This window comes from Centruroides vittatus, unplaced genomic scaffold, assembly GCF_030686945.1.
Source record: "Centruroides vittatus isolate TY-2023 unplaced genomic scaffold, ASM3068694v2 contig_767, whole genome shotgun sequence".
Lineage (NCBI taxonomy): Eukaryota > Metazoa > Arthropoda > Arachnida > Scorpiones > Buthidae > Centruroides > Centruroides vittatus.
The window spans coordinates 430,154-447,136 of NW_027122496.1; the positions used below are offsets into that span (position 1 = coordinate 430,154).

Consider the following 16,983-nt stretch of genomic DNA (forward strand, 5'->3'; position numbering starts at 1 on the left):
GAAAATCACTCTATAGTTCTGCAAAAACTATTCACCAAAAAGCTACAAACTGTTGTTTCGCATACAATTCTTGTTGCTTTTGAACTTAGTTACCTGGTTACAGATATGGTTGGACCGCTACACGGGGCGGCAGCATTTGCAAATCGTTATATCGCGATATTACTCCTGCCACGGAGTATTTGACTTGTTTTGCATTGGCCAAATCAATTCCAAACGTATACGCGATTACAATTTGACGGTTTACTTTTGAATTTACATCCTTAATAGTAATACTTTCTTAGCGTTTAGGTGTATTGCTATAGGATTCAAACTCAGGTTCCCAGGATAGTGAGGCTTGTGCCTTACTGTTCAGGTGATCTACGTAATCTAGATCCCCATAATATTTCATGAATAGTTTAAATTGGAATATAGTTCACCTCACCTATCCTCGCTGAGCCAATGGAACAGAATGGCTTCTTCTGTTGTATGACTGTACTTGAAAACTTTTCTTGCACCATTTTTCAGAAAGATAATATACATCCATCCATATGCGGTTTGTGTTTCTATGAACAGCGTGTAATATGTGGACGTCTGCTAAGGCTTAATTGAACGTATGGGGTCTCATCGTTAGATAACTGAATTGGAAAAGTTCTGTCTCCATCCTATACGTTTTGCACAATCAAGTTGCTGCCGCACGACACCATTTAATTCAAGCAATAATTTACAATCTTGCAATGGTACGCTGTATTGCGATGTCGTGGTGTACATTCCTGCTTTTAACACTCTTGACCTCAATTTATTACAATCGTTAAAAATTTTAAATTGTTATTTTTTACTACAATACAATTGTTTAACAATGTATTTTTAACATAAAAGTCTTTTAAAAAAGTAAAATTCCAGCACCAGATATATTTAATTTTCAAAACTTTACTTTTAGACTACAGAAACTCATTGTAAGAAACCCGAAAATAGAAAAGATAACAGTCATAAAGTGATTAGTTACACGATTATTGTATATTTAAGGAATAAATGATACTGTGCAATAGAGGAAAAACTCACAAAAAGAGTTTTTAATCACATAAGATTCGAGGAAAAATTAAATTTCAGGGAAAATAATTAGTTATAAAACTTTTATAAACAATATAAAATTGGGGCAGGTTCTCTTCACAGTATATCTTTAAGCTGTGTAGATAATAATCTTCGGTTTTACGATGGAGGATGGCAAAAATTCTTGCTTGAGAAATCATGCGATACTTCCAAGACTTTCTGCTCTCTCGCACCATTAAGAGATTTCTAACTTTCAAGAATGAAGCTAGATAATTTTACTTTCTTCCAATGCTTAAACATCTTAATCATTTGAAGGTTGATGATAGATATGATATGAAAGTTGTTATGTCAAAAACGGAGGATCCGTATCAAACATGCCTTATGTCGAGGTGATTTATGCTCTACACTAACTATTTTCCAGTGAAAATGGTCTAAATTCTGTGAATTTATAATTGATTACATAACAAAAACACAAAATATTTAGCTTAAAGTAGAAAAAAATCAATAATTTTATATTCTGAAGAGGTACATTCGTTTACTTTGAGATTCTCCGATAATTAAGGAAATTTCGTGTAATTCCACTGATTAATTCCCTCTCTAGGGAAAAAAAGGGAAATATATCAGAGAAAATGGGGGAAAGAGAAACGTAAGGAATCGACAACAATTTGTAAAATTAAAAATCAAAAATTTATTGCGTAAAAAAAAATATATTAGAGTAAATATGATAATTTGGCATCCGAAATGATCGCATTTTCCTGTTTTGTTGCACATAAATAAAACATTACGAAAAATTTACCGATTAATTCCTTTCTACAGAAAAATAGGGAATTATTAGAGAAATAATTAGGAATAAATGGAGTTTTTAAGAAAATTGCTAAGATTTTTTCGCTAATTTATTTATAATATCGCATTTCTCTTAAGTTTTTAGTTGCTGTATAACAAAAAATAAAATATAAAAAGGGAAAAAATCAGGTTTTAAACTCAAAATAATCACATATTGACTTAATTGAAATTAATAGTATATAATTAGGGAAAAATCATAGAATTTTGACTGCTTAATCCCTCCGTTAGGGAAAAAATTAGGGAAATTATTAAAGAAATGATAGCAAAGCGTTTCAATGAATTAGTTCCGGAATATATATATATATATATACGTCATTAAATATAATACTGGATCACGATGAAAATAAGTGCAATTTATAACAGACATTCGACAAATAATTGCCTAGTATTTTATTTATTTATTTATTTATTTTTCTTTAAATAGCGATGCGGTTTGTTGCATTTGTTTCCGTGTTCCTTCCTGGATCCATTTGTAATCATCACAAATACAGGGATTTCGGCATGACGTATGCATCATATGTGGAAAGGATATCAAAAATTATTCATTATCCAACATTTCTATTATTTTATTTTATTTTCTACTGTAAAACGTATTTTAAACAATTGAATATCTTGGTATTGAAACGTATTTTAAAAAAACAGCGATAATTTAGGCACAAAATATCCCCAAGCATAACGAAATTTCCCGTATTTCAGAATATCCCTAAGTCAGTAATTAAATGAATGATTTTTAATAAATATCTTTTAAAAGATTTAAATTTTTATCTAAAAATTATTATAATAAACATCATTTATTTAAATTATTATCAATAACAATTTTTATTAAAATAATTTTACATATAAACGATATTTATACTATTTAATAATACAATTTAATTATCTACAAAAGGAAAAAATCCCTAAAAAAATCCTTTCCTTTTAAATTTTTATCAAATATTTATAATATTAAAATATTATTTGTATAAATTCATTTTAATGAAAACTTCCTTATAAAATAATTTCAGTGCAGACAATATTATATTATTTTAGTTTAGTTTAATATTTTAAAAAAGTAAAAGGGAAAAATCCCTAAATATAAAGGGAAATTTTTATATTTTATATTTAATAAATTCATTATTAAATTACTTTTGTAAATATAGTTTGAATAAATTAATATTAATTATAATTTTCGTAAAAAAATCACAAGCATGTAATATTTATAACAATTTATCACACATTTTAGATAACAACAAAAAAAGAAAAATCCCTAAACGTAAACACAAACGGTAATTTGATACGATCAAACAAACTCATCGCGAAAATAAAACTTTTTAACAAAAACATTTATTTATTATTAATTTTTGATTAAATACAATAATTAATATTATTAAATTAACGGAAATAATTTAGAAAATTTCTGTAATAGCTACTATTACCCGAAGTGCATCGGTGCCATTTTACAAAAATGGAGTCGAGTGAAAAGACAGGAAGATGTTCAATGTGATGTTAAAAAAAAGTGCTTAAAGTTTAATTACTTACATACTTCAATAATAACAAAATATGCCATAAACTTAATGTAATTCTTCGAATATAATTAATGATTGAGCCTTAAATGAAGGTGAAGGATACTGTACAGAAGTTGAAACAAGAATGAGGTAATAGACAGAAAATTCAAATTTGAATTTAAATAATCAATTTCAAATTTCAAAAATTTAAATTTACATAAAGCATTTATTGTTTATTTTATAAAATATTTTATTTATTTTGTATTGTTTATGTGTAATTTACTCTTTTATTTCTTTATATTTTTAAAATTAATAATAATAATATTTCTGTTATTGTTATAATGTTAATTAAACTATAAGCATTGAATGGGAGTTAATTACAATTATGGATTTTGATTATGATTAAGGCATTAACTGGCAAAAAAATAAAATAAATCTACTTAATATGCAATAAATTATACATTATTCCTTTTAATTTACTAATTAAATAAACATTTTTGTTGTTTTTCGTGTTAAATTCTTGATGATTTGTAATGTTTTGTGTGTTATTGTCAAGGAAAATTTAAAATAATTACAGTAATTGTATTGTTTGTTTGTATGGGAATTGTGACGGTTTTTACGACGGATCGGTTAGGAATCCATATGAATTAAACTGTAAAATTACGTGGAAAATAATAGTATTTATGATTTTAAGTATGTTTTAAGAAGGTAGATTATCAAATTCTGTTATTATATTTTGATTTTTATCATCATTTGTCTTCGCTACTAATTTTACTCATTTTTACATTAAAATTCTTGATGATGATGCCATGTTTTCAATGTTAAAGATATGATGAGAATCTTTAAAGTACTTTAAATACTTAGCTTTAATGGTGGTGTTGTTGATATGGGAACTGTGGCAATGTTTACGACTGATAGAAATTGTACAGAAATTAATGGCTGTTATGGTTTTAATTATGTTAATGAACTTAAAATCTAGAAAGTCACATTATTTATCTTAATTTTGATAATTAAATAAATATGTTTTCATTTTTACTATAAAAATTTTTGTTGTTTTCCTGCTTTTTATGTGCAAAGTATTGTTATTTCTACAGCAATGTTTATAATGAATTAGTTTAAAATTCTCTACATTTATGGTTTTATATTTATGGATTTAACTATTATTAATTTTAATTATCATTTATTGAAATAATGTAAATCAGACAATTAACAAACTATTTTCATGTATGGCCTGAAAAATCTAAATGAACGAAAGCTAAATTTGTGATTTTGATAATCTTAAGGTTTTGGTATTAAGCTTCCCTCTTCAATTAAAAAAAAGAAAACATATCTTAATGCCTCCTTTCACAATGCAAGTCAGATAAAGTTTCTTTTTACATAATTGGGGTAATCTTATCATTGTTGATATAGGAATTGCAGCAGTATATATATTCGCATTGGCTGGATTGTGGCTCGCAGCTCTTCTAGGCCCCGGCTCCTATATATTGGATCCGTACCCCTAAGTTATGAGGGATCTGATATACGGGAGCCAATCCTTGATATGCGACAAATAAATTTAAAATTGGAATAATTTATACCTTAAGAGTTGTAGAGAAAATGATCGGAATTTAATTATATTTAAGAAATTAACAGAAAAATGTTTGATAAATTATACATTTCCTCTCTTAATTTTCTAATTAACCATTTTTCTATTTAGATATTAAAATTCTTGATAACTTTATCTGAAGGAAGGCTTTAAAGATCTTTTTTTGTACATAATTCTGATAACTATGCTGCTTGATGTTGGAATTGTTGCAATGTTTACATCGTATTCATTTGAAATTGATAAAAATTAAACTGCAGAAATGCAGAAAAACTAATTACGATTATAATTTAAATTAATTTTTAAGAATTTAATAGCAAAAAACTGTAATAAATTACACATTCCTTTCACGTTTAATTGTTTTTACTATTTTTATACTAAATTATTGTTACTTAGGTAATGTGTTTAGTATTAAATATACATTTTGCGCAACGAAAAGCCTTAAGATGTTTTTATATTACAATTTTACTCCGATTTAAAAATTGCTTGTTTTTATATCAGAAAAAATCATTTAAGACTGTATATTGTCTCTATTTGTCTGATACAATCGTGAGTTTTCAACCTTATCGTCTTTATTTATATTATCGTCGTAACTTAAATTTGTTTGGGCCGAAAAGCGGACGGTTACAGATTCGACATACGTGATATAACATCTTTAAATTGGCTTGATTATTCTTTATTAAAGATTAAATGCTTTCTGGCTTAGTGTTGAAAATTTCCGTTGTAGTTTTTTTAATAAATTCTTGGTAAATTTATTAAGATTTAAACGTAAAAAATGTTTAGTTGTAAGACGCGTATAGAAACGATTGATTTGGATTGTGAATTTGATGAATTTTTCTACTTGTAACTAATAAATTTATTGAATTAGCATCTTAGGATACTGAATTTGATAATTAAAGTCTTAATTTGGAGTAGAAATGCTTCTAGTACTTAATTTTTTTATAATTAAGATTTTTTTTACACTATAATTATGCTCTTCTATCTCTACAATGACACACTTTTTTGTACTCTTGATGTTTATCATTTGTGTTCGTGTGGAACTGATACCTTTTTAATAAAAAAAAAGTCTTGAAACAAAAAAAGAAATTATAAATCTGTTGTCGATTGTTGCGCGAACAAAAAACAAAAGATTCGTAAATAGTATATGAATCACAACTTAATCACACTGTAAATTATCCAATTGGAATGTGGAAAAGTTATTTTTTGTTTTTACGAAGGATCGTATTCTAATTATAACACTAAGATACTTCTTAACATAAGCAAAATTGAATTATATAGTTTATAAGAGCATAATAATTGAAAATATTATAGTTTTGTTTCTGGTTTGGCTCTATCTTGATTGATTTTTTTATCTGTATGTAGACTCTAGTAGCCCATTAGCAGATAATAAAGTGAAAAAATCTCATTTTCCGACAGTAACGAGATTTTCTGCACTCGCAGACGGCTTCGGTTTATTGCAAAGTATAATGCTTGGAAGCAGAAGGATACGAGCGAAAGTGGAGTCTTGCACTCCTCGTAAAATGATTAAAATCTGTATGTTACGGACCTTTTTTAAAAATTCTTAAATCTCACTTGAAGACAGATATTGATTAATTGGTTATATGGTTAGAATTATGTCTGAATGCTTAAACTGATTAAAATACAGGGTGTACCCTTGAATCTCCCTAGTTTTGTGGATTAATTTTGGGAAAAGAAACGCAAGTATAGTACTGTAGACAATGACAAGAGCCCATATCTAAGCTAGCATATTTGGTGTCATGCTGTCAATGGCATTCACAATTCTTGTATGCAGGGCTCTCATCTCTGGCACTTCTGTAGCATACATATGATCCTTGATGTGCCTACAATGAAAAAAGTACAAACAGGTGATTGGGCATACCAAGAAATAATGACAAACTGGATGCCTTTTGAACAAGTATAACATTTGGAAGCAGGTTTGTAAGCATTTCACATTAAATGGTTAGTGAATACATACAATATACCATTTATTGAAGGCTTATAACCAATTAATATCAGGTTTAATAGCTGTCGGAGAATTCCGGTTTCCCACAATATAACGTCGTAGAGTCGGAATGGATAGATACGAACGGAAATGGAAAAGTGTGCAGAGTTCTGTTAAAGAACAATTAAAATATATGATCTATTTCAAGGATGATATTAATTAATCAGTCGTACGACATAAACGAAGCTCTGTAATGTGCTTCGGGGATTACGTCGGGTTACGTAGCGAGCTTTTCAATAAGACAGACAAACACGAATATTACTAGTACTTAAAATCTTCCTAGAGTTTATAAATCATCCGAACATTGTATATATGTTGCGTGTTATTTAATTTTTGATTTTAGAATTAATTACTATATTGATTTACAGGAATATAAATTCTAATTAATTGTCTCGGATTAAACCGGCTCGTCGAATCATAAAAGTAATTCCCATTTATATCGAATTAATAGCAAAGTAATTCGAATTAATGACTACGATAATCCGTATCTTACAATACAAAGAGGATTAGAAAGATAATAGTTAATTGTAATCAATTTAATTATATGTAATTTGAAGATTAGGGAGAAAAGTTCAGTTAGGGTCGAAAATTATAACGATAATTAATAAAATTGTCGTCGTAATAATTAATTTGTAGACGAGTTATTTTACTATCTTGCTCTAAAAATTTATCAAAAAATTTTTTTTAACGAAAGAATACGCTAGCGACGACTCTTAACATTCTTCCCGAGCATTATCATTAAGTTTTTTCCCCTTTCTTTGCCGCTTCTAGCCGGCCATTCTTTTCATTTTTTATCGAGTAGCCGCGCCGTATAGTGGAATTTAGTTTGTACGTAGGCAATTATTTCTTTGTATCTAAAGTAAATAACTATTGAGGACTTTTAATTGAGAACTTTTATATAAAATTTTATTTAAATCAGATTTATTTGCTTTAATATTTAGTCTGTACAAAAAACGGCATTTCTGTGCTGTCATGTGCCACTTAAGTATAATGACATATGATGTATAATATGCTAGATTGAAGAGGTTTACTTCTACTTCATCTACTGCTGTTTCTTCTGCTTTATTTTTACATACGGTTTTTCTGCCGTTACTATTTTATGTTGTCTTTTTGCTTTACTGCCGTTGCTTCTATCATATACTACTATTCTTTTGTCGAGAGCTCTTACAAAGAGTATCCTTCTGTAGCCGAAGACTGATAAAGACCATCTTTTATACACTATCTTTTATGGGGCTATAAAACCCAAATAGAAAAGTAATTATCATTTATTAATTGTTTAATACTCTATATTTTATAGATAAGAAAGCATGCGATAAAGTTATTAATTTTGTAAATGCAGAAAATTTCCTTATCTAAAAGAACCGAGGGGACTTTCTTCCCATTTAGGTACCGTAAATGGATCGACTCCTGCATTTTAATTACTAAATTAATTAGTAATTAATTATGTTAGTTCGTACTTGATCCTTTTACTTTAAAAATTTCACTTTAAATATGAGAAATTCAACTTCTGCAAGCATTTTTAACTGTTTTCGGCAAGACAAGTTGTTATTATTCTTTCAAATGTCTTCCAGAAATGCTGCTTTGTTGCAAATTTTATTTGTGTTGCAGCTTACACTGCAATCAAGCTTCTCTTTGTGTTAATACATAACCAGATCAACACCTTATTGATTTATAACATTGCACTTCTGACTTACTTTTCGCTCCCGTCCGGCCCGTAACGGCGCCGCAATTCGATTTCCTCCTCGCCGTACTACAAACTCAAATTCTGTATTTGTCAATGCTTTATAAATTCCAGATTAAAGGGATTTAGATAATTAAACCGGGGGGTTAACCAATTTTGGAAGCCGCCGTCACCCTCGTCGACCTTAAACGAGATAAACTCCGCTCCTAGGAGATCTAAAATGATGAAATGTCCAGATTTAATTAGCTGTTATTAAGATTCAGGAAGCTGTCGAGGGAGAGAGTACCTGGCCAAGTTTTGACCTTTAGCTAACGTCACGTGTCACACCTGTCTGGCATCACCAGGTGGAAATCGATCAACTGACTCACCCTCCTCGTTTGTTGTACCCCTCCCACATTTTTCCTTATTAATATTCTAATTATTATCTACAGAAGAGCAGGTGATAGGAAACCTTAAAATAAAAAAAAAAGGTGTAGAAGAAGAGGTGGTGAGAATTTATTACGTCACACAACATCTGTCGTATCGGTGGATAGAAACAAAAGGTTGCCCTATTCAAGGTTTATATGTATTTATATATCAAAGACTATGAGGCGACACTCGGAGGTGATTCAAGGTTGTTTCCAGTTTTCGAGCGATGTGAATCACATTCATCGATTGGGTCACGTGAGCGGCAGATGGTCGCCTAGCGACCGAGAACGGTAATATTGGATTTTTTTCGCCTCCTCCCCTCCTGTGCTACGACATTCGTCATGCTGCTGCTGCTTCTGCTGCCCTACTGCCGCTTTTTTCGGTTATTCCCCCCCTAAAGTTCGTTCTGGCTGCGTATTCCCCCCGCAAACGTGGAAGAGTAAACAGGACGCGTTAATTGCGGTATTTCTTCACCCCTTGTTGTCCGCGCACGCCGCTTAATAAACGTAATGGAGTTTAGTTTAAATGTACTTAGTTGTATTAATTCCGCGAAGAGGCGCGTGCCAAGATGCGCCACATCATGTGACGGGGTTAGGGAACCTTTTTGTGTGTGTGCGTGTGTTTGTGTGTGTTGTCGTTCACTCCCCGTCGAGGGCGTGGGCGCGCCCGTATACTGTTTAATGTTTACTGTGTTAGAAGACGTGACAACTAGAGCTACTTAATTAAGTGTCCGTTTTCTCTCCACCCCTAGAGTTGTTTTTTTTTATGGATGTAGCGGACTTTAACTCGCGGACCTTTGGGCTAATTTAATAATTAGTGTTTTCTGCCCTTTCCCGCGTATGGAGATGGTTCGGATCGTGTTAGGAAACGTGATGAATTATGTATACAATACATACGATGAAACCGGACAGAGGGGTGACGTTGCGTGGGCGTTTTTCTACGCTTCCCGCCGCGATGATGGACGATAATTCCCGTAGAAGGAATTTTTAATGCCTACGGTAGCCGGATTCAAGCTGTTTTGACAGTTCTTACCCCCCCCTTAAGAAAGGAGATTCGTGCGCTTGCGTTAGGGGGTGGAAAATCCCGTTTCCGAGCCCGAAATGCGGGTGAAAAAAACCCCGAAATTTTCCCTAAGTTGGGTGGGGAGTTGCGTCACGTTAACAGTGATGTAGTTTGGTGACTAATCAGGAGTTTTGGAAGCTTTTTGCCGCTCTAAACGTCACGTTTTTTTTTCTTTTAACGTTAATTCGGGGTGCTCCGATTACTCTGGCTGCTCCAAACTTGTTTGTTTGTTGAGGAACAGAGCCAATGTGCTCGATTAAAAGACAAAATAGCTGCTGTTGTGGAAAGGTTTTAATAGTTTACAAGAATGAGGTCGGTAGCTAACTTAGTAAGCAAATTTTTCATGCATTTAATATAAATAACTAACGTTTATTTTGAGTATATATTATATTATTTGCTTAATTTTTCCCCTTTCCCCCTGCCTATGTGGAATTCATTTTATATCCCCACATCCTATAGGATTAATTTGTCACCTCCCTTTATTATAAGTTGAAGAAAGTAGTTTTTACCCCCTTCTCCTCCTCTTCCTCTCGTCTTGCGGCGGATCGAATGACCCGTTTGCGGAAATATTACTACTACGGAGGGCGAGACAAAGGCCGTCCTTGTCATTCTCGTTCCGCGCTCCGTTCTCTAGTATCGTTTATACGTGCAAATATATCCGGCATCTTTAAGGAGGATTTGAAACAATATAAGTCGCCTTAATCGAAGTCGGTAGGTTTATCTGATCGGGATGCGTGTGGTCTTAATTGGTGAGGCGGACGATAAATGCCTTCGTTTATCTTGCCACTTGTAAGCATTGGTTATCTCTTTTTGTTATCTGTAACCTTCCCTGTTTTTGCTATCAGTTTGGCATTCCAGAATTTAGGTTAGAAATTGTGATGTTTACCACCTGCAAACGTGGATCGGCAACCTCCTCTCGTTCTACTTTTTGTCGAGTTATCTTGGTGCATTACCTTTATTTTCTAGAAAATCTATTTGTGCAGTTTTAATGGGAGAAAGATTTATGAATCTTTTAACGTTTGGGTTCTCGTCGAGCAGCGATGTGAAAAGACATTCATGCAAAGGTGGATAATAAGTCAAGCAATGAATGCCCTTGTCAAGTTCTACAATGTGCTCAATTCTAGTGCATGTAGTGATTGTTCCCTATGTAAATATCTCAGATTATATCATTCGTATATCTGTGGGGGTAGATAATTGGATTCATATCGTGCAGTTTTCAGTCCAAGTGCGCATACACGAATGTTAGCTGCATATCTGTAGTGACGATGCATCTTTGATTGGCTGTAAAGAATGGACAAGCTTAAACACAGGTTAAATAATGTGCTATTTTTTCGTATAGAAAGTAGGAGTAATAACAAATTTGGCCTTTTTTAACAAATTAGTACTTTTAAAAATTCTTCTGTAAGTAAATAAATCTCATAGTTAACTTTGAGAGCTTTCTCTTTTGCCTCTTGTCGTCGCATTGACAAGCTAAAGATAGAGCGAAATGTGGTTTACGTGGAAAGAGAAATTGCAATTGTCATCGTCAACAGATGATGCACTCTGGTGATTGTGTTTAAAAATAGATTTGTTACATTGGAATTAGAAGAAACTATGATATCAATTTTTGCACAGTTGTGACATCAGTTTGTAGCCTTTCACATGTTATGGAATTCATTAAAATACGTTTGTGTATTAAAAAAAAAAAACGACTCTATTTTCTAAGTTTGTACAGAGTTCTAACGATAGTATATATGATTAATTAATTGATTACAGTTAAGTTCATTGCGCAAGTTATAATTATTTATAGTTTATTGGTGCCAATTTCCACTAAAAGTCAACAAACCTGCTCAGTGGAAGCATATTTAGACACTCATTTAATTATTAACACACCACGTATGGACACAATTTGTAATTGTGATTATGATATTGTTACGCAGTTTATTAATGACAGAATATTTTATGCTGAATGTCAAGGGAGAAATGTGATGATAAGCGATGTTACAATTATAAATATACTTAAATTTTACTGCTAATTTGCTTGTTTATCCAGAAACTTCTTTAAAATCATAAGTTACACCAACTTTTTTTACAGTTTCGGATTATCGTGATAGGTTTTGTGTTATGTATAATAGTTTCTTTGATTTAAAGTTGCGCATATCATTTACAAATGGGATTAAAGTCAACGTCAATTGTTGGTGTTTTTTCCTGGCGTTTTGTTATTATAGTATTTAAATATAGTTTTTGCTTCCTCGAGGGATTCTAGTGACCTGATTTTTACTAGCCGTTAGATATTATCCTTCTAATTGAAATGACGATCGTCAAATTTTAAGCATAGGGATAACGTTATTGAGGAAATTTTTAAATCAAATTACGTTTCAAATGTAAACAAATCAATAATAAAATCAAAAGTTCGCTCGTTGAATTGTGAAGATTGTAACATAACAGACCAATCTATTTGCCGTTAATCTGGGACAGAAGTTGAAGTGTCAATTTTATTTGTTGCGTAACTTTTCAACAATGTAGAAACAGTTAAAATTTATCAAAGAAAATTGCGTTGTGTAATTTGTTATCGTTTTATGTAATTCTCGTAATTTTATAAGAATGAAGGATAGTTTGATTCGTTGCATCACTTTCCCGTAATTCTCGACGGTCTTCGTTTAGTTTCGTCGAATAAATTTTCGTAAATTGCAGCGTTAATAAACTAATTAATTAAAATCGTTTAGTTAATTAAGCCGCAAGGAACGTCTGTGTAAATGTTTTAATGTTCTAAATTTATTAAATACTTAAATATTTAAGGAATTCTTATAAAAATAAACAAACAAATGCATTTCTTTATCTTGTCTGCTTGTATGAACTTTGTCTATAAATTCGTTGATAAGCTGTTTGAATTTTTTGTGAATCTTCTAGTTAAAAGAATTCGCGCGAAGCTGTTATGTTTTTACGGGATGGCGACATTTTTTTCTTTATTAATACAAATCAGATTTTCGAATAAATTTAACTGGAATACGGTTGGCAAATATGCATTTATGGATTGTCTGAAAAGTTACTGTTTGCCAAGTTATGTTGTTTGCATTTACAAGTTTTTATATATAAGATATCCTGGAATCATTTATCATTTATCTTTCTTTGCAGTGAACAGTCTGTAGCTTCTGCCAGAGCATCTGTGATGATATATGATGACACCAATAAGAAATGGGTACCCAGTGGTTCTTCCAGTGGCCTCTCTAAGGTCCATATTTATCAACATACGACAAGCAACACTTTCCGAGTAGTCGGACGAAAGTTGCACGATCATGAGGTACGTAAAAACTTTAATAACAAAATCAGCAAGCTAACGGTCTTGCAATTATCATTATTTTAGAGATATGAATTTAAAAATATTTAATTTATTTGCTAAATTAATAAATTTAGTGTTTGTATTTCAATTCTGCACTCGATTTTAAATTTAAAAAATGTGTTCTAACGTGTAAAATTGGACCGTTGGAAAATATCGTAATTTAATTCCCGGAATTTTTGCAGACAATCAAGCTTACGAATTGTACGACGATGCATCGTAATCTGTTGACGCGACCCGTCACTGTGTGATTAATTAATCAATATAATGTTTCTTTAACAGAAAATAAAGCAAAATTGAAATACTGTTATGTAAAGAAACAAATATTTGAACAAGAATTATTTTTTATTATTAGACAAAATAATATATTAGTCATTCGAATTGCTGTTTCACAATGAAGGTATATACTCGAACGACAGAAATATGTCCCAAGAAATACATCGTTAAGTGAATATTATCGAGTGTACTTGGCTCTGGCAGATCCGACAGTGCAATATCTAAATCGACTGTTTCTGGAATTATAAAAAATTCGGGCTAATTTCTTTAGTCAAAGAAAACCCATCCTCTACTCAATAAATGTACACAAGCAGAAGAGGTTAATGTGGCACTCATACATAGAAGAATTAACAAATGCTGGAGAAACATCTCTTATCATTTGCAAACAAAATAGGATGCCCGAGATAGATCTATCAACAGGACAATGCCTCAATACACAATGATAAGTTCCACTTATGAATAGTTTTTGAGTAACGGAGTGCTGATTTTGGACCGACTACGTCGTAGTCTTGATCTAAACCCCATTAAGAACCCGTGGGAAATGCTTGCTAGAGCTGTGTATACGGGAGGCAAGCAATACTTCGCGGTATAGGACCGAAGAATGCAATAGTAGCGAAATGGAAGAAAAACACTTGCAAACTTTAATGAAATCAATGCCTAATTACATATTTTATTTAATTTCGGCTCAAGGATGTCACATCCGGCATTAAGAAATATTTTATTTCGTGTTTTGTTACTGTTTTTTTTCAAAACGGACCTATATTTATGGGACAGACTATATAATAATAATAGTTAAGTAACTAAAATAATTTTAAAAAAATTTTTTAGGTGGTAATAAACTGTGCCATCCTGAAAGGATTGAAATACAATCAGGCAACACCGACTTTTCACCAGTGGCGAGACAACCGACAAGTCTACGGATTGAATTTTAGCAGCAGAGAGGATGCCGACATGTTTGCTAAGACGATGCTTCGTGCCATCGAAATTCTTAACCAGAACAGTGAGTTATAACACACGAAATCACGTTTACATAAATTTATAAAGCATTTAACAGCATTTATTTCAATTTTCTAAGCTTAACTCGGTTGAGAAGAATTGTATTTTCGTTGATTTTGACTGCATCAATTGGGGAATGTTTACGTTACAATTTGTTTCCTCGATGTCGTAACTCGGGAATTTGATTATTGTAACTCTAAACCGTCAATAAATTCGGCGTTTGTTTGTAACATACAAACTGTTTACATAATATGATTTTTTTAATAATTGTGGAATAATTTATACGAAATTTATAGAAAACTTTAAAATTATTCTTAAATAATACATTTATATGTAACTTAATATCATTTATGTAAATTGAAATCTAATATTGCTTGTCCTCTTAGTATGTTTTTGTAATTACCAGTTATTGTCGAATCATGTTGCCAGATTTAATTTGTCACTTCTCGGTAATATTGTTAGTCATTCTTTTGCTTTTTCTGTTGCCGCGTTGTGTAATTCTGCTGTTTTAAATATAGAAACTTCAGTTTAAATTACCACATGTTTTGTCGATCATTTCCATCTGTAATGAATTAATTATAAAATTTTAATATTAAAAAAATAGAAATTAGAGAATTGAGGCAAAAAACATTTAACTTTATAAAAATAAAGTTTATTTTCGAAGATGTTAGAATTCGTTATTTATTTTAGGCTTGTTATTTCTTGTGGGTTTTCGAGTTTGTTTACGGGAAGTACTTTCATACTCTTCTGTCAGATATTTGCCTCTTGCTTCTCCTGTTTCTTTGCTCGGATTGACTTTACCTCCTGCTTCTTCCGATTAGGAATGATCTGGAAGATGCAGAAGTCGATTCGGGACGATAATCTCTCTCACTTTCTTTCGGTAATTAAGTAAAAGAAAAATTATTCCGTTCTTATCATATTTAGAGTCATTTAATGTTAATTCTAATAGTTTATATTGAACTTTATTTATATTTAAATTATTATACCTCCTAAGGTGTTACTACTATACATAAATTTAGAAAGTAGAATCGACGATGAATAAAAATTAAGTAAGTTAATATCCTCTTCTTTTTCAGGTTCGTGTACGCTTCCGTCTCGATCTCACGGCATGCAGCAGCCACTGTATCAGACTATAGGAGGGGGTCACGACGATTACGTAGAGTATAAAGGATGGTACGAGTCTTAGTAATATATTTATTTTGTTTCTCGGTTAAATATTGAATAGAAAACCTAATATTTTTGCGAGATGTATCGTCTTGTTTATTTACTCTCTTGAAATTTGTAAAAATTCTGTGACACATACGAGCTGTTTATAATTCTAATGATTCATCAGTTAGATGAATCAGTAGAAGCTTGCATTTCTGTGAAAAATTTGACCTTGATACATAAAATTAGCCCTGTCTAATTATAGTTTAATAGAAGTATTATTATTGATTATATAATTTTTATAAATTTATAGCTAAATGTATGTTCAGTTTATGCTTTTAATGATTAAATTTGATAAATTTTTGTGGTGTTTTCTAGAAAATTTCTAGATGCTTTAGATTTTACATAGAGAAATTTTATTGGTAAATTTTTAGGATGACAATGGACAACGCCGACAGACGAATAGCTCAACAGCAGCTTTCTCAGTATGCTAATAATACAGGTTAGATTTTTTTTTTTTTTAATTTTATAACAAATTAGTAAATTTCTTTGTTGTAAGATATGAATTTAAATTAAGATATAAAGAATTATGAAATCTTGCTAGACTTGTACAAGCAACTGTTATGTAAAGAAACAAATCATTTGCATGAATTTTTCAACTTAAATAGGTATGCAAATAGTTTACCCTTCCTCCGACTGTTAGGTATAGTATTACCTGATCAAGATGCTTTTGATGCAGTGCCTTTATGGTAACCAAGCTAACTGGTAAATTCAATGATTTGGTGCAATGTAAATTTAATGTGTTAGTATTCGGTTGTTTCCTCGTTGCAACGTCTTTGCAAGGGAGTACGTTTAGATATTAAATGGGAGCGAGCGGAATCAACGATCTTGACGGAATTATATCGACACGTCCCTCGAGATCATCGATGCCTTTCTCCTTATAAGAAAGTGGTGCCCAAACTTTATAAACACATTTAAAGCTAGATTATGTAAGTTTATAAAGAAGTTATTAAATTAATTAGAAATTAATTTTGAATTTTAAAAGTACGCAAGTGGATAGGTTAGATGATGTAGGTATACAAATCTAATTACTAATACAGGTTTCAATTACACAAACCAAGCAAATTTATTATTGAAGGAACCAATCGTTTATTTTATAAC

The 16,983-nt window shown here is 31.2% G+C and overlaps 2 protein-coding genes across 3 annotated transcripts in view; one reads left to right on the forward strand and one right to left on the reverse strand.

Moving 5' to 3' along the window:
• Positions 1-16,983, reverse strand: part of LOC136981569 (uncharacterized) — a 451,600-nt gene that overhangs the window by 306,545 nt on the left and 128,072 nt on the right. The gene's annotated exons all lie outside the window — the stretch shown is intronic.
• The window catches only part of LOC136981533 (ena/VASP-like protein), a 32,705-nt gene continuing 19,029 nt past the window's right edge, over positions 3,308-16,983 (forward strand). Inside the window, exons 1-5 of one of the 2 annotated variants that reach the window (XM_067277837.1) lie at positions 3,308-3,503; positions 13,203-13,368; positions 14,509-14,680; positions 15,753-15,849; positions 16,257-16,324. In XM_067277837.1, the coding sequence (XP_067133938.1) occupies positions 3,499-3,503; positions 13,203-13,368; positions 14,509-14,680; positions 15,753-15,849; positions 16,257-16,324 (508 nt within the window). In that variant the 5' untranslated portion in view covers positions 3,308-3,498. Of the gene's footprint in view, positions 3,504-10,803; positions 10,878-13,202; positions 13,369-14,508; positions 14,681-15,752; positions 15,850-16,256; positions 16,325-16,983 lie in introns of those variants that run through there. The other variant, XM_067277836.1, reaches the window with a different exon arrangement.